Source organism: Platalea leucorodia (assembly GCF_965183815.1).
Source record: "Platalea leucorodia genome assembly, chromosome: 2".
NCBI classification, from domain to species: domain Eukaryota; kingdom Metazoa; phylum Chordata; class Aves; order Pelecaniformes; family Threskiornithidae; genus Platalea; species Platalea leucorodia.
In genome coordinates this window covers 2,372,744-2,398,091 of record NC_138824.1, presented here as the reverse complement: position 1 = coordinate 2,398,091, position 25,348 = coordinate 2,372,744, and the positions used below count along the sequence as shown (strand labels likewise).

Below are 25,348 nucleotides of genomic sequence, written 5' to 3'. Positions count from 1 at the left end.
CAGCCTCCTGAGCAGCTGCCTTCAGCACAGCCCTGCCCATCCGAAGCAGCCACCTCCGGCTCTCCGACGTTCAGGAGGCAAGCAGGCACTTCTGGGAAGCAACTTGGCTCGTTCTGAGGCAAATGTAATTTAATTCCACCCTGTAAACAGAACTATAGTTCAGATGGAAAAACGAAAGCATTTCTACTGACGATCTGAAGTGTCTTCTCAACGTAGCTTGGCAAGCTTGTGATCTTGTACTTCAAACTAACAAAGAACAGGTGAAGTACTAAAAAACCACAATAAATATTTAAATCTTTGCTTTGGTAGCAAGCTGGTTTTTATTCCAAATTACTAAATTGCTAACAAATTTGTTACATGTTTAACACTCAAGCTACTTTTGAAACACATGCATAGCTTTTGCTATAGAGTTTCCAGTCCGGATTCACCTCTCCTTTTTGAGCCGATTCCTGCAACGTGGACCTACAGGAATTGCTTCAAGTTCAACAGAAAGGATGAGCAAAGCCTGTATCCGTGGAATAAGCCACTGATTAATGCGTTTAGCATTTCAGAGCAAGACACACGTTTTCAGTAGTAACGTGATCCAAATTTTTCTTCTCTGCATTCTTGAACTTCAAGAAAATTGGTGCTGACGAGCTATAAACCAGTTGTAAAAATCCTGTTCAGGCCTGACAGCTGTATTTACATTTTTGTTCATTCTCCAGGCATTGTACTAACTTAGTAAAGCAGAAACAGAACAATTTTCCTCAAACATACGACATGACGTTACTGTAGAAAACAAGCCAGACCTGCAGGCTTCTGGCCACACAGAGGCTTGCTAACACAAGCCATCACAAGCTCAGCGCACACAAACATACGTGATCACAGCACTGAACACAACATGGAGAAATTAATTACAAATATGTAGACACTACATATAAGCATGTTTAGTTAAAAGACACAAAACCAGCATTTTGGGGGAAGGTATTTTAAGCCAACCTGAATGATACACACCAAGGTAAATTATTGAAAGTCCTTTTCCAACAGAAGATAAAATGGTATTTTCATTATCTTTACAGTTGCTGCCAAGTAAATTCAAAGACAAGGTAGCGCAAAGCCAATTTTCAATCCGCTCACTTTATATCTAACAAGCTGCGAGTTAGCATGCTTGCAGGTGAATAAGGAACGTGTTAAATACGTTGTTTCTACCTAAGTCCCTGCATAAACGAGCTCTGTTTCTGTGCGGGTGGTTAAGGTATATGTATAAAGGAATATTATGTATAAAGGAATATTATGACTGCAACAAAGCAGCTCGTTTGAGCTCACTGGCAATTTTTTTTTTTTTTTTTTTTTTTTTAGCCCAGCAGATGAATTATTTAAGTATCAAAATTATCCTGGAAGTGATCACGTATTCCTGATTCTGGTTGCTCGACAGAGCAAGTCAACCACGTCTATGACAAGACTCTAATTTGTTTTCTGTATTTGCCATTCTTAATTCAAAGGAGAAAACGCCGTAATATTTTGGTTTTTAAGCTGACAGTCAATTATTAAGAAATGATCCAAACAGTTTCACAGGGCTTTACTGTGCTGGATGACTAATGCCGTTCCAGATTACCCAGTGCAGAACTCAGGTGCAATTTCTCTTTCCAAACACGCAGAGGGAGTACAACTGAACATCTCTTGACTGCTCTTCTCTGAAGATCTGGCACTGTGTAAATGCACTCATGAGAACGCAATCTGGGTGGCAATAGGAAAAATTCACCCCAGGAAAACTGTCTAGTTTCTTTTAACTTAATACCGCTCAGGAGTAACCAAAAATAATAACCATTCAGTTTTGTCATTATTTTGGAAGCAAATCTTAAGCCTGGGAGCTTATATACGCTGTAAGTATTCAGTTACAAAGGCTCATTCAGTAAAAACTCACCCTGCTGGAAGTCTCCAGTAAAAACTGGAATGTGTTTTGTACAGCTTGGCATGTCTCTAGTTCAGTCCTGCTGAATGCCATTAAATAATCCTTAAGGTGATCATATATATTTCCATCAAGAGCCTGTATGAGGGAAAGAATTTGAGAAAATTAAGAAAGAAAGTAAGAAAAGGAACGTGTACTTTTGTATATGATTTTATTAATACGTTTAGATTTGCAAGATGCTCACAGGATGTCTTTTACCGCGTATTCACCTATAATTATTAGCCTGGAGAGTGACAGGTGGCCATCTCCCATTTTGGACAAGGAGGAAGGACAGTGCTTTATTTCCATTAGATGGCACCACAGAGCACCGCACCGATCTCCCGCTCCGGTCAGGGATTGCCATCCAGTTGTGCCATACGGCCATAGCACAACTGGGCGGTCAGGGCTGCCTGAGGGACTACGCTCAGGGAGATGTCGCCCATGTCAGGAGAGGGACCCAGTCACTGCAAGGCTACGGGGCTTGGAGCGGCCAGAGCACGGGTCAAGTCCCCGCACCCCGCTCCGAACGACAGCACCGAGACACCCAACACCTTCAGATATGCAGCTATTCGCTTATTAAAAACTGCTGATCCAGAGCTGCCATTGCACGTAAGCACCATCTCTCTCTTTTGTGCACAGAAATACCAAATACATAACAAAAACGTACCATAAACTCAGTCGTTACCAGAGGATGACAGCAAAGTTTAAACTCACAAGTCCTGTTGTAACCAGAGCCATAAAATTGCATCGCGTGGCCTAGGTTACACGTAGGTTTAACGTAAGTTCTGTATTAAACATGTACGACTTTGCAAGTGACTGACAATTTCATTTAAACATTGGACTCTGGATATATTTAAATATATATTATATATATTTTTTATATATATATACACACATATATATATAAATTTTTTCCTCTCCCGTCCTTGTGTAGGTGTTGAGGTGTTTTATTTCCTCTTTGAGATTTTTGTGTCGAGGGTAAGTTTACTCTTGCTCCTCGACTTTAGCCCTTCTCTTTTTATATATATATATATATATATATAAATATATATATAAATAAATGTATATAATATATAAATATATATAATAAATATATAAAAATATTATATGTGTGTATATGTATATATAAGTATATATTTTCTATAGATATAATTAATAATATACATATTAATAACATATATTTAAATATACCAAATTTCACAGGTATCCATTTAAACAGTATCTTCATTGAAATAGCGTACACCAGATCTCATCAAATTCAAGAATGCATTTCTATATAAAATTGCATTTGACTATTTAAATCATTTCGAAAAGTCGGGGCGGGGGGGCGGGGGGGGAGGTGAAATTGTGGAAGTCTTACGAAATAGTTTCTGCCCCAGCAAAATCAAGCCCAGCGTTTAAGAGGGGGTTAACAGAGACGCGTAAGGCAGCCACAAATCACCCAGAACGGACGACGAACAGCAGAAGCGATCTTCCCGCCATCAGCACACACCAGATGAAATTAAAACTTAACAGACGGACATCCTTAGTGAAGGATGCTTTAAGGAAAATAATAAAATTGTGCTACTGGAATTCTCGTGTCCAGAATTGCATATCTAAAATCCACTTCATACTGAACTGTTTTCTTCATCCTCCACCTACCAAGTGTAAAGACGCTCCTAGCACAGGCGGATTTTTTTCTTCACCCTTAGACGTTAAACCTGCCTCCGACTTGCCAGTGCAGAAGCCCCGGCCATCAGAAAACACGGGAATTTCTTTCAGGCCCGCCAGCGTGGCCGGCTCCCTCCAAGGGCCGGCCTCCGGGGTCAGCAGCCGGGGCAGCCTCTGGAGGCCCCCGGCTCCCTCAGGCCACCCTACGGCGGGGAAAGAGCTAGAGGTTAACTTCTCCAGGCTCTCACAAGCGATGTCAGCTCTACCAAATACGCTGTTAAGCATCGTTTTTTAAAAAAGAAATCTTATTAAAATAATTATATAATGTGAGCTCATGGCTGGGATGTCCATTTGACAAAGAGGTCAGGAAATTCCCTACCGCAAATCCATAAAAACCTACAGCGATACACGGATGCAGCCTCAATCCTTGCCTCTCCTGGTATCGGCACAGCTTTACCGGAATTCATCTTGCAATGCGTATTTGGTTCCTAAGGCACAGTCCTAGGTTAGCACGAGGATTTTAACACTTCGTGTGCTTTTATAACACCAAAGGGATGAGCCCTCAGGATCATGGTTATACGAGCGCCATCCCATTTCAAGGGCATTTATTTTCACATGGAATACGTACAGGCCCCAGCGCAGGTCTGCCTTGCGCTTTCAGAGAATACAAATGATGTATAAAATTGCCAAGACGGGTTGTGCTCTGGGGAGAAGTGCTGCACGACCGTGACAAACCTGAAACTCCCCAAAAACGGAACTTGCAGATTTTTATGATCGCTCGTATCTGTTCCTAAAGCTTTTCAGATCAAACCGCGGGCTGCAGCGCAACTCTGCTAATAAATGTAAATAAATAGTTTAAACTTGGTAAAGCAATTATAAATGCTCAGTTTGCAAAGCAGCTGTGATTTTATCATTCCAGTATGCTATAAAGGAGTATTTCAGAGCTCGCCCCCCCGCTTTCATATCAAGCCCATATGTTCTTTTTATGTTAAACCCAGCAGGAGGGGTTCATGTCATTTAACTTAAAGACTTCTACAGTGCAGACATCTACGTCGGAGTTTGTCACTCCAGGTCCTTTTTAGAGTCAACGGAGAGAAGTTGGTACTGCTGGGGTGTGATTCATCTCCCTCTAAGATAGATGGCTAAAATAGGTCAGATGAAACGCAGCATGCTAAGTGCCTGTTCCTCTTCACTGACCGTAAATAGCGCCGGGACAATTAGCTTAGATAGACACGGCGACACGGTGGTCACAGACAGCTGGGTGAGACGAAGCCCATCTCAACACGTGTTTATTCTCTGCAACTATGAACTACCGAGCATTAGGAATTAATGCATCTGCAGCTGTATTCTGTAGTTCTAGGAATATAAAAAGATATTTAAATATTTAAATATTAACTTTATATTTAAATATTAACTTTTATTATTTCCCTGCTCCTCTTGCAATGAGCACGGCCCTGAAGGTTTGTGCTAAAATGCCAGACTACCCCCCCAATGTGATATAGAGATACACAAGAAAGATATCTAAGAAAGAACATCAAAGAAAAGCGTGGCAAAACATTAGGAAGCATACAAATCTGTCAGCATGTGAAAACTGCATTACAGCCTTTTTCCTTTCATTAATTAAAAGCGGTTTCAATATGATGAAGTTCTTAAATACCGATGAGAGCTGCCAGAATTGAAGTTATTAAAGTCAGCGCAATACAAGACAGGCACATTTGTCAGCCAAGTAAACCCCGGCCGAGCGCGCAGCTCCAACACGTGCTAAAAACCCACTGGCGCACAGAAAAAGTGACGATCCCATCAGTTACAGGATCAGAGAGCTGGTTGGTTACAAATTGCTTTCAATGATCGTGTATCTAGTCATTCTATAAAATGGTAATTGTTATATCAAGCTGGCTATGTTAATATTAAAACAAAAGATTTGACTTGCTGAACGATATGCTATAAATTAACATTCATGTGGGACTTTAGAATACCTAATCTGAATCTCATTTACTTACAAGAGCTCTGACCCAAACCACCGAACGTCACAATTTAGGTTTGAAATAAAAACTCTTTTCGAAATTTCTGATCATGCAACTTGAAGAGGAAACTGGGGAAAAAAAAAAAAATCAAAAAAACCCAACACGCATTATTTCACTACAATGGCTTTTGTTCTCTTTCTGAATCTCAAAAGATTACTAAATCACTTACTGTAGTACAATCAGGCTGAAAAACCTGTCTTCTTCCAACCTCAAAAGGAAATCAAGATATTTTTTTAACAAATCTGACATCAGAACTAAGATAAAATGAAGTTAAGTACCACAGAATTATCATTTCCAAGGACAGAAAAAAGTCAGTGTTTTTTAAGAAATGATTTCTTTACAGTGAAATTGTCATACTAAGTGTAGAAAACTACGTCCCCGCCTGAGTCCAAGCTTTAGCAGATAATGGCTGAAATGGGGACTGACAAAAACTGAAACTGTTAACAAAGGCAATGGATACACAACCAGATTCAAGTGTGTTTTTATAAGAAATCCTATACATTAATTCAAATCAATAAAATGACATACGGGGGGGGGGGGGGGCAAGAACATTCTTCTGAGTTCAAGATAAAGTTTCAAGTATAACCTAGCATGGTTTTCCCAGGAACAACATTTCAGCCCCAATTTAGATCATCATTTTGAGGAGGTTTTTCTTTTTTCATTCAAGAGATTACATGAAACGTTTTAGGAACTAACCTCTCTTCTAACTCGTATGTGCTAGCTTTAATCATTCTACATTCTATAAAGATTTCCTCAAAAGCAAAGATGTAAAAAAACCTATTTTAGATATTGCTAGTGCATGCGGTTGCCTTTGGGATGTTGTTCTTAACCTAAGATGAAAACGCACGGTGTAGAAAAGACGCCGCGTTGAACGTACCGTGTTCATTCACGTAACTTGCTTCGAGGTCTCTTCACTAGGACATTTACAGGTCTCAGTCATACCCCATTTAAAAACTACCATTTCCATTTCTTGCAGAAGACGGAGAACAAGCTAAACTACTACGCATTTTTTATTTTAAAAGACTCATTCCTTCTCAAATCCCAAAGAAAAAGTGGGAATTATTTGACCCACACGCAGCGCAGACCAGAGTCGTGCAAAGGCAGCAAGGGCAGGTCTTCCATTTTATCTCATTTATTTTTGAACTATTCTGTTACTGTATTCATGTTTGTCTTGCGCATAAACTGCTAAGCCATGTTGAAGCTTTGCATAATATTTTTACAGTTTAAACTCAACTGTTCGCATTAAACCTCTCATTTAGTGATCTGAATCCACCAGGCACCAAAACCTGGACCGTACAGCACCAAGTTAAAAAACCACAATTAAATCACACTTGTAAAGCCCCGTGGGTTTTCACTGACTAATTTACACTAGTCTCATCTGAATCATCACTGCCTGGAAATAATTTTATATTTTTAAATGCAAGCACTTGTATTTTTATGGATTTTTGAACTCCCTAACCCTCACTGGAACCCCACTCTTTCGCTGACACGATCGCTGGGGATGAAATGAAGTTTTCACTTGCAAACAGCCAACCTTTTGGGAGTTATCGTAACTCAGCAGTTTACCTGGGCTAATTTTGCCTCTGCTGAGCGTTAAAAGCCTTGACAAATGCTTCGTAAGCTGCCGCCCCTTTGCCGGAAACAATATCGCTGATGTTGAAGGCAAAGGATTTCCTTACATGGGTGGAGGTAAGGGACCAAAATTAGACCTGACCCTGCCCCACCCAGACTACGGTCTGAAAATGAAGAGATAAGGAAAAGTTTTAAATGAACTGAACAAAAATCATTGTGTTTGTGGGGTGATAACTTTTCTATGAAGGCAATGGTACGCCATCACGGTAATGTGACATATTTTCCTCTTTAGTAATGAAAGCAAACCCCTCAAATAAAAAGGGAGATCCATCTCACAGATGCCTTCTCTCTCTTTTAGGTAGTTTATTAAAAATAAAAACTAAATTCTTATACCACCCTATTCTCATTTGCATTGGAAATCCTGTTTTATCTATCCCGGATCTGTTTTGTTTTGGAAACAACCTGTAACGCATTAAGAACAGGGACTCTTATTTTTCATCCTGTAATTTCTGTAACACTACTCCAAACTTCTTCTTACTTAACATTAAAAAAAAAAATAAATTACATAACACGCATGCTGAGTGAAGCTTTTTGAGTGTTTGTGTTTAAAACTTATGCCCATAATCCATTAAATAAACAGGGCGATCTCACGGATGGTGCAGTCTGGGAAGTTTCAGTTGAATGATTTTGGTAAATGAGACTCCAAGTGGTTTAACTTTTATATGCAATACCTCAGAATAGAAAAAGGAATCTCAAAAGGAGTGGTACAATTGTTAACAGGAGTTATTACTATATTATTATTACCATATTATTATTACTATACTATTACTAGACATTAGCTTAAGCATCCTTCTGGGTCTCCGAGCGGTTAAAAACAGAAGTAGTTCATATCTATTTTATCGCAAGTGCGGCAAGGGATCTCGGATTATTTGACAGTGAAGGATAGCGAATTTTAAAAACTCGTCTAAAACTCAGAAGTAATAAAGTCAACAGCTTGAATCGGCTGCCTTTGTCGAACTCAGCAGTATTCGGATCAGTGATACAGAACAGCATTTCCCAAGGACATTGGGAGAGAAAGGAAGGAAGGTCAGGAAAACCCATCCTTTTCAGTTAACAGTTACATTCCACAGTGATTTTCCCTTAAAAATGCTGATTCCTGGTAGTAATTTATTCTAGACATCAACTTCTCCTAGTACAGAAGAGGAGCTTGCTTTCTCTAAGCCTTTTTCTTTTTAAATGCTTCCATCGCTGCAGTACTTGTCACTGCTGAAACACCCTTCTTCTCCATCAAAACATCCTAACATGAAAGCAAACCAGGTCTGAGTATTTGTCAACAAAACACCACTTCTATATATAAATTACCAACAAACCCGAGATCAAAGCAAGAGCAGCGTCCCTGAACAGCATGCCTGCAGCAACCGTCTATCTGCTGACACAAAACCAGTGTCAGCTTCTGCATTTCTCAGTCATTGCCGTCCTGTAGGAACAACTGTCTGCACCGATCACGATACCCAAGTCTGAAGTCTGACTTAAAAATGACTGGAAGCTTGCTGCCTGGCCTGCCCTTCACAGGCTTGCCTTGATGAAAACCCTCTTTTTCTGCTAAACCATATGTGCAAGGAGAGAAAGCTGCTACGAAAAGCTGATGATAAAAACCTACCCTCTTCTCTGGATCAAAAAGTTTGTGCTGGCTTTTGTCAGCTTACAAGGAGAAAAGACCACCTAAGCTTAGCTGTAAAATCAGAATTTCAAGTTACGCAGCAGTACAGCCCCACACTTTGCCTCCAATGCAGAACAGCGCTAAGCTAAGGCCATAAAACCATCTGTATCCCAGGATGATCCTGCACATCCCAAGCTGCTGTAGGGATAAGCCTGCTTTATAGCGAGGTCCGGATCCAACCCATTCTTGGTGAAGTAACGCTAGCCAGTTCTGCCTGTGAACATCTGGAATTTAGTGGGGTCCCACAAAAGGGAAAGACAACTATCCTAAAGAAGACACATCTGGACAGAGCGAGGAAGGCCTCTGTTGAATTTGGGGCAGGCAGCTGCCTCTCAAAATGCAGAGCGACGAAAGCTGGGACCAGTTCCAAAGAGGCAAGTGTAAAAAGGTGGATGGGACTGAAACTTTTGGGTTTTCTTAGACGACGGCTGCCATGCAGCTACCTGGGATGTGAACAGGGAAAAAAGCTCTCTAAATAACAACAGGGTTGCACCAGCATTTGTTCCTTACCCAATGTGTGCATTCCTGTGCAGAATATTGTTGATCTGCTCACGCTGGTCCCTTCAACACTTTGTAAAAGTTAAATACTGCAGCAAAGCCACACTACTTTCACTTGAATTTCCCAATTAAAACTGCTTTTGATTGCTTCCTCTGTAACACAGCAGCTTCAGCTCCACTCTGGAAGCATTTCAGTAGATACCAACCCTAAAGCAGAGGTGGACAGCCAAGCGTCCTGACCACCTCAGTTGTCCTCGGCTCCCGCAGCAATGTAGTTTCTTTGAATGTCGAGCACCGTCAGACACAAAGTATCAGCCAAAACAGACAAAAAGGGCAGTAACTTGCAGACATTTTTTACTTTGCTAGCCTTTACTGCACTTGGAGCCAACTCTTCTACCTCCTCAGCCACCAACCTGTTCCTACCCCCTTGAGATGACGAAGGGTTTGGCCCAATAACTCAGGAGTCCCTACAGAAAGGTCCTCTGCCACCTCTCCGGCTTCTACTCCTTCTTGCAGTTTCACACAAAATCATTTTAAGGAATTTTTATAACTGTCTCGCTGTAGTGTTGCTGTCAAGCTAATTAGCTTCTCCTGTTTGTTTTCATTTTCTTTTTCTTAAATCAACATCCTGCGCGACTGCATGTTCTTCAGAAGCACGTTCTGAAACGGCCGGCTGTGAGCGAGGAAGCGGAAGATATTCCAGGGATGTGCCCATACCGCTCAGGAGCGGAGACGTGATAGAAAAATGCGGGAACGAATGGAAATAAAAAAAAAAAAAAAAGCAGACCAAAAGGTAGGAAGAGAACAGGATGAAAAGGCTGCAAAACCTTAAAGGGTCTATTTAAATCAACAAAGGTTGCAGAAGCGGTCTTAGTTTCCTCCTCTTTTCCCCCAACCTGGAGAAGGAGCTTTCATCGTGGCAAATATGGGAACAATAAACACTAGAAGACAGCAAGTGCCCTGACTTCTGTTTGCTTGCCTTTCAGCTCCCTGCTCAGAAACACGCTTTGCACTTTCCCTTACCCCAGAGCTTTGTATTTTCTCGTGTCAATAGTTTTGGGCTTGTTTGCAAGTTCTTTGTTCGGTCGCATTAGTCACTTGATGATTGTTCCGCACACCGTTTTGTTCCTTTACAATTTAGGCAGGGTCATTGTTTTTCATGACAAAACCTTTGTTGCTGGTGCACTGAAGTCTACTCTGAGCACAGAAAAAACGTGGAACGGCCGCCAACAGATGCCCATCACCCTCCCGCAACCCAAAGTCCCTTTAAAATAAGCAAAATTCATGATAGGATTAAGTACTCCTTCTAGATTTGCCTCCACAGATCTGATGGCACTGCCCTGTAGTTGTCACATTTAATGGTGAGGGTCTGGTAGGTGAACACAGGCGCCGAAGGAAATCTCCTTTGGAAATTCTTCATTTCTTTGGAAATGATTCTTTGCCCCTTTGGAAATAATCCTTTTTCATGGCAGACAGCCATGAGAGTTACCTGATGAAGACAGCATTAAATGAACACTTCAGGGTTCAAGAATAACTCCACTTAAATCAGTGGGAATACCCTGATGTAAGATTGCTGTAAGAATGGAAAAATCAGATCTTCAAAAATTCTACTGTATAAAGCTTAAAAAAACCTGGACGATGAAAACAGGTTTTCTATAATCTAGAAATACACCTACTTTTCCCTAGAGTTTTTAAGTGTCATCTCCACAGGCTTCTTGGACTTATTTCGCTTTTTTTTTTTTCATAGCACGGGGATAAATCCCACGGAGATCCTTCTTCTGACATGACCAAATTGCAAGAAATTGCACTGGCGCGTTCGTCTTTGCTTCTGCACTTCCTCGTTCTTGGGGGGAAAAAAATATTGCTGGCTCGAATCCCACGCTCAGAAGGCGGCTTTGTGGCAGACTGTCACCGTCACGTTATCTTCGTATCTGAGGAGTACTCTATACCGTTCCTGCCAATAACACTTGGCTTCCTTCACGCGGAAAAATGTATATTTAAATCGTTCAGCATTTTGCCATTGATTTCTGCTGTTCAAGGGTTCTTACGCCGACCACATCACCACCATCGTAACAACTGCTGAACAGCAGTGCAGCGTGGGCTGTGTCTAACAACCGCAGCTGGCTTTCTTATTTTTTCTTCGGTAGGAAAATGCACCCAAAAATGAATTATTCTGTTGCTCAGTTTAAAATATATATATATTTTTACCTAATTTGGAAGGTAGGTTAAAGAAACGTACTTTGCTTGAGAATGGGCCAGAACCATGACGATTCTTAGCTCCTGCAGGGTTTAATCACACACAAACACAGACCCATCTCCAAGAAAGCTCTTGAGATTTCCCCGTATCGCAGACTTCCACTGTGTCAAAGGAGTGGATTTACCAGCAGGTCTCCATATAAGCCTCATACTGTAGCTGAAACATCCCTGACTCAGACACACTAGCTCTTCTGGATTAGTCTCAACATCTTCTGTGTTCCACAACAGTACAGACTAAGGAACAGAAACCTTCAATTGACACAAATGTGCATGTGAAAATGCTTTTTATACCAGATCCCATGTTTCTTAATACCTAAAAATACTCCTTTGGCAGGTAAAATGCATAAGAAAGTGTAAAAATAAGTCGGATACTTATCATACGCATTCCTCATGAGCTTTTATTTTCTCTTTTGCATCCTTCCATTTTGTTAACGTTTCTATTTTGCCATTCCTCTTTTTAGTTTTCGTTCAGTTGATTCAGCCTCTATATTATCATTTTAACAGCAGTTAATTTTTTTGTCCAGTGTGCTTTTCGTTTACTTCTTCAAACAAATCTGTTGAACAAAAACTTTTCTGCTCCAACACAGGCTGTTGTTCCCAATTGCTATTTGGATTTATCACTTCCATATGGGTTTTTTTTTCTGTGCCTGGGTTTAAAGTTACCTGTCACTTCCAGCAAACTACTCCGCAAACAGGCTTTTCAAAAGATGTTCTTCGAAGTTTAGTGATAGCCATATTGCAATATTAAAAACGTCAATAAATTTTATCTATTACTGAGCATTTCAGATTCTTACCATGCCAAAGAGACACAACCTGCAGTTTGACACAGTCCTACAAATGTAACATTGCACCGTCGAATCCACAACCCAAGGGGTCTTTCCAGGATAATGGAGACATTTTCCGACTCAAATTAAAATGCAATTTTTACATTTTATATTCAAATGTCAATTAATTAAACAGTATGAATTAATTAAATTAAAAAATTAATTAAATTAATTAAATTAAAAAAATTAATTAAACAGTATGACAGAGAGTATTTCATATAGCAAACCCTATGTTCCTGAAAAGGCACTCAGTACTAACGGATTACTAAATACTCTTTACCGGCCATACTAAAATTTAAGAACCAAACCAAGTGAAACTATTTTTAGGAATTTTTGTAATCAACACAAACGAGCTCCATGGTCTTAAAAGGAAAATGGCTCAGAGTCACAGTACTGTGATTACTGTAATAATTATAGAATCATAGAACAATGAAAGAAATGATCTCAAACAACAAAGGAAAAAACACCATAGGGGTATGCCAAAGGTATAGCAGCTGCAGTGCAGATTAATTCCTGTTTCCCAAATATCGCCCGGGAATTCCACGTGCCAATTATGCTTTATTACTTTTAGTAGTCCATTCTCATTTATTCCCAGGGGAATCGTGCTAACAATTTATGCATGCCCTCCTTATAAGCACCAGCGGGTGAGGAGAAAGATAATTTTAGTTTGAAATCTGTAATTACAAATACTGTGAAAGGTTTCTCCCTTTTAAACAGATCCCCCCACCCCAACACAAAGCCTGGCACAAAAATCCCGTTACAAGCCATATTCCTAAGCAAGTATCGACGGGTTCACTGGTTGTACCATCTTCTCCAGAAGCTGACAGTATTTTGTAAGCTTCTACTATTTGATACACAACAGCGACGGGTAACAAAAATCAACAGAAAAGTGAACGAAATGGGATCCGGTGGCGTTAAACTATCTTTTCATTAAATAACTTCTTAAGCACGGCCTGATTGGAAACACCTAAATGTATTTTACTCTCATAACATCATTTGATGAACGTAATTGCATTAAAGTAAGCTTCTTTTCCAACTTACTTCAGCAGTGCTGCACACTCTATGATTAACGCTCAAACCTTTTTAAAAACTACTTAATTTCACAATACTACTGATGTCCTAACGACACTACGTGGCCAGACTAGAACAAGCAATGTTTAAATCACATAGGAAGAGATGTCCCAAGAATCTGGTGGGCTCAGGATTTCCTTGATACAAGGCGATCTTTAATACCCAGTCTTTGCTCCTAAATAAATTGAGACTTTCACCAACGTTAATTCGATGAACGCTGTCTCTGATATCCCCTTTTAAATTTGAAACGGGGTTTCTCGACCCAACTAGGCAGCAGGGTCTGTGCTAAACGTGACTGTCGATGCACAGAATTTATATAGGGATTCGTACCTGCAATCACATATGCATACCATAAAAATACACTATAATAATCCAACTGAATGAATTGAGAAGAGTGAAGCATGACAGAAGTGGGTCAACTATTAGAACTTGTTAAATTATTTGCGTATACACACAGTCACAAATACTTCTGAAGATTTTACTTAGAAAAAAGATGCTTCTCACTCCGGTTTGCCGTCTTCTTTCTATCCACCTTTTTCTAGGACTCCATATCTTTTTTAATTTCTCTTTTATTACATTGAATTCTCATCTATTAAATGAAAACATTATAGCTAAAGTCTAATATAAAACTGAACAATTTGATTAATAGAGCAGTTTAAACATTTTATTTTCATATTCTTCAGTTTGAACTAGAAAACTGATTTCTACCTATCTCCACATACCTGGTTTTATACTTCAGTCAAAAGTAGCTTCTCCAAATAAATTCAGGCACCCAAAAATCAGGATATTGTCACGATTCTTTCAAACAAATTTTCTTCCAGTATCTTTAGATCATTTTCAGCTCCCATAACTTTGAGTTACGCGAGATTAAAGCCCTTGAACCTACGCATTTAACCTTTCCTGAAGTTTTTGAAATCCATTAAGATTTTTAAAAGGTACCAACTGAAAGGTGCTGCCTGATGCTTCTGGACGATGCTGCTGCCAAGGGGGACGCGAGTGCACACACAGCAGACAGGGATGGATCAGCCCCACTGAAAAGGTTCTTCCCATAACGATGAGCAACACTGGGTATACCAGCGAGACCTTATTTCTTTTAATTAGCACGCAAATCCTATGAGTAGTTACCCTAGTGCTTCAGTAATTTGCTAAACATTACAAAATAATATCCTGGTTCAGATGGACTACAGTGTTCCAGCCAGTCAAGTTGTCCAGGATCACGGATCTAATGAATCTCCCGGTAGGGAATATTTGCTTCCCTTCCACGACAACGGGCTTTATCCTAGCTATAAAGCCTTTTTAGCAGAGATGACAACTTGAACAGGAATTTTTTTTTTTTTCTGTATGAAAACTGGCAGGTAGACGGACAAACCATACTGCAGGATTCCCCTTCCTCCTCCTCCCTTGACCGAGCTTTTTGGCCAGCTTTCCAATCAATTCTCTCCCTAGCAATCTGTAAATGCTACATAGGAATTTCTTGCCTCCCACTGCCCTTCTGGGGCCTAATTCCAATGGCGCACGGATCAGCTCCATTCATTTCCTTTCAGAGCGGCTCACGGTGAAGGAACAGTTCTCTCTCTGGATACCAGCTGCACACCCCACTGACAGCCCTGAGCTATTTACTGACCTCTCGAAAGGCGCCGAAACCCAATGTCGTGTGTTGCCTTTTGAGCGTGCGCTGCAAGCCACGGCACCCGTAAAGGCTCACAAGCACGAGCCCCGAATTCAGCTGCAGGAAGGGATCCCAAGGCAAGAAAGTTTTCTAGTGAGCATGCCAAAAATACAGCTCGAACAGGCATCGTCCAGGCAGGCCATGACATCCAGCAAACACCTCCACCGTCACCGAATGGACTCATGATGGAACAGAGAAGCAAAGCTTTTGAAGGCAAAAGAATAACAAGCATCTCACAATTTGACAGCCGTACCCTATGTAACCCTTCTCAAGTCTGTACAAACTCTGACCAGGTTTGCCTCTCTCTGGGGTGACATCGAGATGCAAAAAAAATAATAGATTAGAAGCCATTTTTCCAATAACTTTTTTTAGGATTTAATTACGCTTCAAATTGAGTGTGATGTTTTCCATCTTACACTTAGTGGGCTTGTGCTATTTTGGGTCTTATCTCCTTACAATTCCTCTACCTCATCCATAAGTTAAGTCACTCAGAAATGTTTTCTCCTGCCGTTGACGTACAAGACGCTGCATCAGTCCTCACAGTCTCCATCAAAAGACGGTCATTATGACATGGTTTGCCTTCTTCTAAACTGCTTTCCCTGTTCCTTGAAGACAACAAAATCTATAGCAAGACCGTGCTTCAAAGACTTTTAAAAATTTTTCTACCATTCCTAGAGGCTTTGGTAGAGGATTAAAACCAGCTCCAATGCATCCAGATGAGCCCTTTCAATTTGCAGCCTATATTGGCTAAGTTTTATCAAAAATGAGATATCTAGCAAGACAGCGAGACAACTAGATATTTCATTTTTGATGAAGCAGCAGTTATTCACAGAAACCTTTGGATTTCACTTCGAACCATCGAACGGAGCATCTGAACATTTTCAGTACCAACTGCATTATCACATTGGTCCTAAATAACCACTCTGGGGGCACAGGACAGCTCGTTTCTCGTACAGAGAAGTCCTACAGACTGCCATTCAACTTACACATACTATTAGTCCACAGCGTCGATAACATTTATAGTTTAATATCTCATTTAACAGGACAAAACCTGTGCACACGCGTTCAATTTTAAAAACAGAACGTGAGCTTTTCACATAGTGTCAATATGTGTAAATTCCAGGTAGCTCACTGAAACGTTGGGTGGTTGTAAGTAATAGCAGATAAAAATGCTGAGGAAAAACGTATCCCTTCCCTTCAGTCTTCAATTCTTCAAGTGAATCCGGAGTTGCTAAAAACAAAAACCCCAACCGAACAAAACCCCGTGAACGATCCATTCGGGATGTCTGTCTCCATGACTTCTAAAAGAGGAATGTCGCATGTTTCTGGTTACCGCGTCTCGGCGCGGCCCCACCTGCCTCCCCGCCGGAGCGCACCAGGTGCTTCCTGAGCTCGGGTCTCTCTCGGCGCTAGCTGCGGAGCGGCTCGAAGGCATGCAGGCTGCTTTCTGGCGGAGCCAAGTATTTCGGGAACCGTTCTTATTGTATTACAGCGCGGCTTTGAAACAAGAGGGCAAAGTTTCATTTCCTGTTCAAAATGGGTAGTTTTATGACATTTGACAGAAAAATCTTGAAGCCCGATCCAAATCCTAAAGGGTTTCTACATAAAATCTTTAGAAGCCAAAAAAAAAGAAATGTTTTGAAGTTTTCTGTTAACTAGATTTCTCAAGAAGACCGCCCGGATTCCTGTTAAGTACCTCCTTCCCGACCTTAACCCTTGCACTGCTTTCCTTGTGCCCTCTCCTAGCAGCGATTTTGGATTTTTTTGGCTTTCCAGTCATTTTCCTTGCTCTGCTGCATTGCGCTCAACCTTCATCACTGATTATTTCTCTTTAGTCCCTCCCAAGTCGCTCCCACTCACTGCTCCGATGACCCCAGCCTCCTGTTAACCTTCTCCTATAAATACATCCCTGGCTGCTTCTACGTAACCTCCAGGAAATACCTTTCATGAGCATCTGTAAAATCACACTACATTTTTTCGCAATTGACCCTTTTGTAAAGTTATTTCTGTCAAAATGCCAACAGAAAACTCGCTGACAAGTCAGAAGCATTATCAAGAAATAGTTTTATTATCCCATGAAAAACGATTATTGTTTTAAGATAGTTAAGTAAGTTGCCCTGATTTATATCTGAGGCTTTGCTATGCTGTCTTTCGCTATAGGCTCCCCACCCGTGGAAGAAATACTCAGCCCCCTGGAAATAAACAGCCTTTTTGGACCAAATGTTTAAACAGGGAATTGACTTGTGGTTAAAACACGAGGTGAGACAGAGCTGACTGTCATCAGGCCAACGTGACCATCGCTCCGTTTTTTCAACCGTACAACAGAAATAGTTGTGATTCAGAGCCACTCTTTTGTCTCGAGGTGGCCTGGAAAGGCTGCGTGATGATTAATGGGATCTTTCAGGGTGCGAGCGGTGGCTTTGAAATTGAAAATATTAGATGCTACCACAGCTAGTGTTAAGGCCATCTAAACTTCCCTTGCTTGTGATTTTGCCAAAATTACCAGCAGAAGTGGTTGTCTTTCTGGTGGGAAGCCTCTTTTCACTTCCCTGTAAATGTTTACTCACAGTCAGCCGGAATATAAATGCTCAAAACTGTAGTTAGCACAGATTCAATAGACTATGAAGGAGCTAAAGTTCGCCAAAGCAGCGCTTAGGTATCAACTGGGAAGCGTGATATATGAGCATTTAAGAAAAAGCCGAAATGGGAGAGCAGAATTTTGTATTAATTATTCAACAATTCACACGGACGCATAATCACACTACAAACAAGGCCTTATTAAAGGAATTAATTTCCCCGAGGTTTTATCTGCATGCATGCACACAGACCGATGTCCCTGGAAGGGAAAACGGCGCGGCAGCAGCTACGGGGAAGCCTGCAACGAGCACCTTCGCGAACGCTGGTATCATGTGTTGGGCAACGGCCTCCCTTCACTCATCCTCCATTCACAGGAACGAACATGAGAAAGCGACGCACACTCATCGACCGTCGGTAAAGGAAAGTTCCTGTGCCCATCTGATACTGTAGATAACGCAATCTAGGGCTGGCTTAATTGTAATTACAAAATATTTGTGGCTTGCAGCTGACAAGAACGGGAAGTGAAACAATAGTTCTTTCACTTACATAAATTCCCTCTACATTTTAAAGGGAGTATTACAGGATCTTAAAAGAATAGCTAGTACTGAATTAATAAAAGAGATTTACAGAAGAAAATGAAAACCTCCAGCGACTTCAAAATTATTTTATCTTAATGCTATTTTTTCATTTAGGACAGCATCTCCATTTTAGAAAAGTAATTCCCTGGGTGCTTCTAAATCATTCGAAAAAGCATAAAACAATAACGTGTACGTAACAGGATTTCTTACAGCGATAAGGTTGGTTCTGCTTGTTCTGGAGTCAACAGAAATATGCACTCATGCAAATGTTAACCTTTTATTTATACAGGACACACACCGGCCAGCCACTGCTAGGATAACATTCCTGAGACAACTTAAGACCTTCAGCTAACATGTCAACTTATTTTTCAAGTCAAATAGAGTCACCAGAGGACAGAACCGTCTGCCATACCCAACCTAGCAATTTCTGGGCATAAATCAAGTTCTTAACTGAAACCCACCAAGTCCTCAATCGTGGGTCATTTTTATAAACACTGCCAGCTTCAGCTGAATCTCATTTGTGCAAGTCATGTTTGGAGTCTGTATTTACTTTTGTTTTAAATGATCGTTAAAAGTGTTCAGTAAAAGCGGTGGATGACGATGCTGAAAACACAGATGTCAGCTCAGCTTCACAAAAACTCCCCACAACTCTAACAAAGAGAAAACAGGGGTCAGCAAAACATGAATATTCTAGCACTGTTGGTTCACAGAGTTATTCCAGTTAATGGCAAAAAAAAAAAAAAAAAAACACCAGATACTGGATGTTAGGCGTTCCCAAGCAGGATCCTCTTAACAGAAAATGTTATTTCACAGAATCATAGAATAATTTAGGTTGAAAGGGAGATATTGGTCCAGCCTTGGCTCAGAGCAGGGCCAAACAGAGCAGGTTGCTCAAAGCTGTGCCCAGTCAAGCTTTGAGCGTCACCAGAGTACGACGTTCCTTCCTTCCCCGAGCCCCCGTTTCTGTTTGACCACCTTCATGGCAAAACTTTTTCCTGGTATTTAATCAGAATTTCCCGTGTTCCAATTTGTTCCCTGCCCACCATGCCATCACCTTCAAAAGAAAAAAAGCCTGGCTCAGTCTTCTTGCTCTCTACAACTGCCTGAAAGGAGGTTGTAGCGAGGTGGGGGTCGGTCTCTTCTCCCCAGGAACAAGCGATGGGATGAGAGGGAACGGCCTCAAGCTGCGCCAGGGCAGGGTTAGGTTGGATGTTAGGAAAAACTTCTTCCCTGAAAGGGTGGTCAAGCATTGGACCAGGCTGCCCAGGCTGAGTCCCCATCCCTAGAGGTATTTAAAGAACGGGCAGATGTGGTGCTCAAGGACGTGGTTTAGTGGTGGCCTTGGCAGTGCTGGGTTAACGGTTGGACTCGATGATCTGAAGGGTCTTTTCCAACCTTAACGATTCCATGATTCTATGATTCTCCGTACACTCCCCACTAGGTAGCTGTAGATCATTAAGACTGTTAGCATCTCCCTTTCTTTTCTTAGGCTGAGCAAAGCCACTTCTCTCAGTGTCTCCTTCTTCACCACGGGCTCCAGGTACTATCCTCACTCTTGGCGCTCCCTTGCAATGGCTCAACCACTACTCACATTAGTCCTCATGACGGCCAGCTCATTCCTCAGAAGCCAGACAGATCTCTTCCTCTCTCAGAACCCTTTAACAGCGCTTAAAAACGGGCAAAGATGTGAAAAAGGTAAACATCCCCTGTAGTTTTAAAAACGGATCTCTCGAATTAAAAAAGCGATGCTGGAACATGTCTCAGTATCATCACCCATGCGTACGTAAAGTTCTGTTCCAGGGAAATTATGTAACATGAAGTTTCTATTTAAACCTGCCACATCACCACAAGAACTCTGATCAAGAACACGAGCCAAATTATACAACTGCACTTCCTCATGTCAAGCAAACTGGAAAGTACAGAAGAAACAGAAAAGATGACTGATACTTACAACAACATAAAAAACCTTACTGAAACCACAAAGACAAAAAAATAGCAAAGCACACTAGCTTTTGACACTATTCCTCTAATGCAGTCCTCAAACACCAGAGACCACATTAGGTACAATATGAAATAAATTTAAAAAAAAACCAAAACAAACCAAAACCAGCGAGTTTTATCTAGAAATACTGCTGCTACTGTTTGCTACCTCCTTTTTCGTTGTTCATAAAAAATGCATCACTATTTGTAAACAGTTCCCCAACATTAAGATCACACTTGACTGCAAATTGTTTAGTGGGGTTTCTTTTTGTTTTGTTTTGTTTTGTTTTGTTATACCCTACAGTACCATTCAGGATCCTTAAAGAGTGCTTAGCTACAAAGGTGACTTTATGCTTGGCATCACCCATGAAGCTCCACTGATGACCTAGCTCTATAAAATACCTTCGAAATCTTAAGGCAGATTTTCATTCAAGATTTCAACTTTGAAATACAAGCATTGAAAGGGAAACGCTCGAGAGCAACAGATTTTGAAAACATACCAGAGAAACAAAATAAAATACTTCATTAAAATATTTTACATTGTGTCAAAGACCTTGGTTCGTGCGAAGCTCAGACGAGACAGGCCTGAGCCCCGTGACTCGCACGCACGCATGTGCACCCACCTTCCACAGGCTGTAACGGAATAAACTGCTGAGGTGACGCTCACGTCATCTGTAAATGTCTAGACTTTGAAATCAATTTAAGTTTTAGTTCTCCCTTTCTACTAAAAATAATCCAAGAATTATTTAAAATGTTCATGACGCCCCCCCACTTTTTTTTTAGATCAACATTTCCTCATTATAAGTTGCTTTATAAAGTCTTAGTCTGAGGTGGTTCGTGAGAGGAACTTACGGGGGAGTTAAGAGTAGAGCAGTAAGAAAGGGAATGAAGTAGTAATAAAGTTTCTAAAAGGACAGGTATCAAACGAGCCCTGAATTGACTCCAACCCTCGTCTTACACTTCCTTCTGATCTCAGCTTAAACTTCCGCAGACGCCTGAGCACCAGGCAGCCAACTTACGCTGAGGTTTGCAGGCTGCACCTTAGCGATCCGGCGATGGCAACTGTTCCTAAGCAGCTCGTCAGGAAACCGGCAAAGAATAAAACATTATGACACTTCAGTCTCTGCTTTTTTTTTTTTTTTTTTTTTTTTTTTTTTAAATTTCACTACAGAGCTTGAAATGCAAAGCTCAGGGCTGTGGCATAACTTTGTTACAGCCAGATGTAAATTCTGGACATAGAGGACAGACACAGAAAAAGGCAATAGGATTCAAATCTTTTCTAAAGGGAGGTCTAGAAGGATTTTGCCCCTTATTTAGTGGTGTAATTGGTAAACTAGGATGGCACTGTAGAAACAATTCTCGATTCTTTTAAAAATGCTGGAAGCATTTTGTATTTTCTTTCCGAGCATCCCTGTTTTGTGTGTGATGGCTTTCACAGCCACAAACACAGCAGAGTGAACAATTTTTTCCTCTCTGGATAAAAACGTTGCAAAATAAAGTAACATATTCTGAACTACTGAAAATTATCAGAAGCTGTACGTCACCTGGAATCCTGCCGCTGAAAACGTCAATTTGTTGCCTGTTACAGAAAACTACATAAGGCCCCGACGTGTATTTGTGATTCACTTGTCACAGGACAGCACGACAGCAGCCCTTCCGAGTCAGATACAAGGAACAAAACCAACACGGGCCTCTTCCGAGCACGGAGGAACCTAAGCCCAACACACGCTACACCTTCCCGACAACAGTTTCGCAAACACCTTGTGCCAGCAAAAACCAGCACCGTTACTGCAAAAATACCACCACCCCTCCTTTCTCTTAACGATGGTATGAACTTTTATTGGATTTTATTGCTTATAAACCACTGACGACCATGCTATTGCCTAGGCTGTCGGCATGCCAAGGTATGCATTAACGTTACCCGTCTGCGTTCAGTTCAGCTTGCACAGGATGCAACGACCCAGCTTTGATGTACACATCCTATAATAAACTTCACCGGTTTGCCCTCTTCACTAAGCAGGACTCAAGGGATGTGTGTAGCGAGAGAGTTCTTGACAGCTGGGTACTATAAAACTGAAGGCATAATTATAAAATTACAACTTGGTTAAATGTGCACGAAAGCCTTTAAGAAAGTCACACAAATTGCCACCTTTGGATCAAATGTCACTAAGGAAGACCTAGGTTTTAGCAAATTGAAATAAAAGGTAATTTAATACAAGGAGAAAAGAGATAGCAACAGACAGCCAAATCAGCTTATTTATTTGAAGCCACTCTTTATCAATGTATACAAGTTGAGGTCCAAGTTTCAAGCCTGGTAGGAAAGCGAGCGCTGCCTGCAGAAGCAGATGGTCCCAAGCGATGGTTTCAGAGCGCGCTACACTACGACTCAAACCCAAAGGCAGCGGCAGGCAGCGTTTCATGGCCAGAGACTGGTTGTGTTCCAGCCAAGCCAACCCCGGCTTCAAACGAGCCGAGGCCGACGACTCTCTCACCAAGAAAAACCACACGGTACAACTCTCATTCTGGAAGCAATAACCCCATTCAAACTAAAACCCCGAAATTGTTTATGGTGGACACAAACAAAAACAGTCTCTGAAACATTTGTAAATAAGCGCAAGTTTTACTTTCTTACACAGTAATATAGCCAAGTATCAGCTGAAATTTCTTCACGGCTTTTTCCATTTCTAAAGTTTTTATCATCTTTGGGTAACATAACTAGAGAAACACGGAAAGCTTCCACTCTTTGGTGAAATCCATACTGATGCACTCCAAAGGAGCAGTACCAAGCAGCCATCATTTTATACCTAAATGCCATTTAAAACAACGGTTCTAGACAAAGGATATGTAAGACCTGCCTTTAAAAACAGAACAAAATTACTTTTTTTCCCACTTTCCCCATGATTTCTAATGGCTCTGTTGTAAAACTGAGAGTTAAGCTGAGGAGCAGGGAGATTTTGAAGGTCGGGAGGTAGGGTAGTTTGTTTTTCAAGTCTGATGGTTACTATATTAAACAAGTAATAGTCTGAAGTATTATTTAGATAAAAGATTTATCTACAGGTTACTGAACCATAGAATCATAGAATCATGGAATCGTTAAGGTTGGAAAAGACCCTTAAGACCATCGAGTCCAACCGTTAACCCAGCACTGCCAAGGCCACCACTAAACCATGTCCTCGAGGCATGGATAACTCTGAAAACCAGCCTGACAATAATTTAAAATGTACATCTCTGCCACATACAAAAATAGCTGCCCCAATGAAAAGGTGAGGTGATAAACCTGATTTCAAACAAACTAATGAAACTGGTACTACAGTCGTATCTCACAGTACAGATGGTCTGGGTTACAGGAATCTCACCTGGTCTAGAGAGCAGAGATAATCAGCAATTTGCAGAACTCTTCCTGAAAGAGCAGACACTAAATGACTGAACAAGTCCTGTGATGTTTGAGATGCTACTGATTCCACTCAACACTCCCACTCGCTCCTTACAGAAGTCAGTCTTCCAGTTTTGCTTTCAAATGGGGCAGCTGGTACGAGAAGTGAATTTTTCAGGAACGCTCAGTTCTGTCGTTGAGAGTCTTGGTCAAGAGAGAACCAAGAAAAGAAGCTGTGTGTCTGCAAGAAGGCAGCCAATCCAAAAGTGCTGCAGGACAGATAAAATCTGAACAGTTTAAGGAGAAACTTGATGTGATGTAGAAACGCGGACAGCCTTGCAGAGTTCAAACAGAAGAAGGTGAAATCGGCCCAATCGCAGCTAAATGGAGTAACGCTTACAGATGGCAAGGTGGCCACCACTACAGGAATACCTAAGGACTTACTCATATTAAGATAAAAGATGCATTTTTGGAATGTTAATCTCAGCACATAAATGAATACGTTTAATTTAGCACTACGACTGTATTATAGCCTGTAACATATAGTAGGTCACGCAGCCATTCAGCCTGTTCAAACAGGAACTCTGCTGCCTAGAAAGGGTTTTAATACCCTTTCAAAATGCCTCCTTCCCCAGTGATGTTACCTAGAGGAAGGCTTAGAAACATTTAACAGACAAAGTCTCCATTGCTCTATCCTTCACTCCATTTTCCAGTTGTAGTATCCTTCATAAATGATCATGGCTATCCAGAGTTCTTCATTCTGTAGGCAGCAATTTTCTCCCAACTGACTGCTCTTCTCTTTTTAACATGAATTTCACAGGCTATTTTCTTGCCTGGTCAACCAAAACTGTCAAGATCTTACTACACTTGTGGGTCATAAGCTTTACATTTGCTTAGACTGAATGATTCTTCACCTTCAAATCATCACCTCTCTCTTCGGTTCCTTCTCCATATTGTTTATGTTAAATCATTATGCTAAATAAAATAATCATTTTCTCAGTATGTTAAACAGCATGGTTCCCACACGCATTTCAGGAGGAGGAGACAGGTAAGAGAGAAACCAGGACCTTGTCAGCAAATTTCCTTCCCTTATAAAACACAAGTATTTACTTTAATCCCACATCTTCTGTATCTCTTCATCAGTTATTAATCTATGAGAAAACCCTCACTGCCCTACCTGTAACAACATTGTTCTTTTACGTAAGCAGAGACTGAGTGGGAAGTTTGTTGAGAGCTCCTGGCACGTTCGAGACATTAAATCAGATGAATCACCCTTATCCCCAGGCTTACTGACTGCTTAAAGATCTCTTTTTGCAGGACGCTTTCCCTCTTCCAAAAATCATGTTGATTATTCCCACCGTAGCACATCTATCCACGTGTGAACTGGCTCCATTCATCACCGCACTTGTTTTATCAGCCTGCCTGGTCGGGAAGTCGGATTTCCTCATCCCGAATTCACGGGGCCCCTTCCTGGAGCCCTTTTCAAAGGCTGGGACACACTTGTTGCTTTCTGTTGGCACTGAGGTGGGTTTTAGCACCAGATCACACACTGTTGTTAATATTCAAGCAGTTTCACGTTTGAATTTACATTAGAGCTCTTGGATGAATGCAGTTGGAGCCCAGTGATAC

General features: G+C 41.1%; 1 protein-coding gene across 1 annotated transcript in view; it reads right to left on the bottom strand.

Annotated features, from left to right (window-relative positions):
* The window catches only part of FCHSD2 (FCH and double SH3 domains 2), a 168,599-nt gene that overhangs the window by 43,579 nt on the left and 99,672 nt on the right, over nucleotides 1-25,348 (bottom strand). Inside the window, exon 9 of the mRNA XM_082337653.1 lies at nucleotides 1,904-2,026. Within this exon, the coding sequence (XP_082193779.1) occupies nucleotides 1,904-2,026 (123 nt within the window). The remainder of the gene's footprint in view (nucleotides 1-1,903; nucleotides 2,027-25,348) is intronic.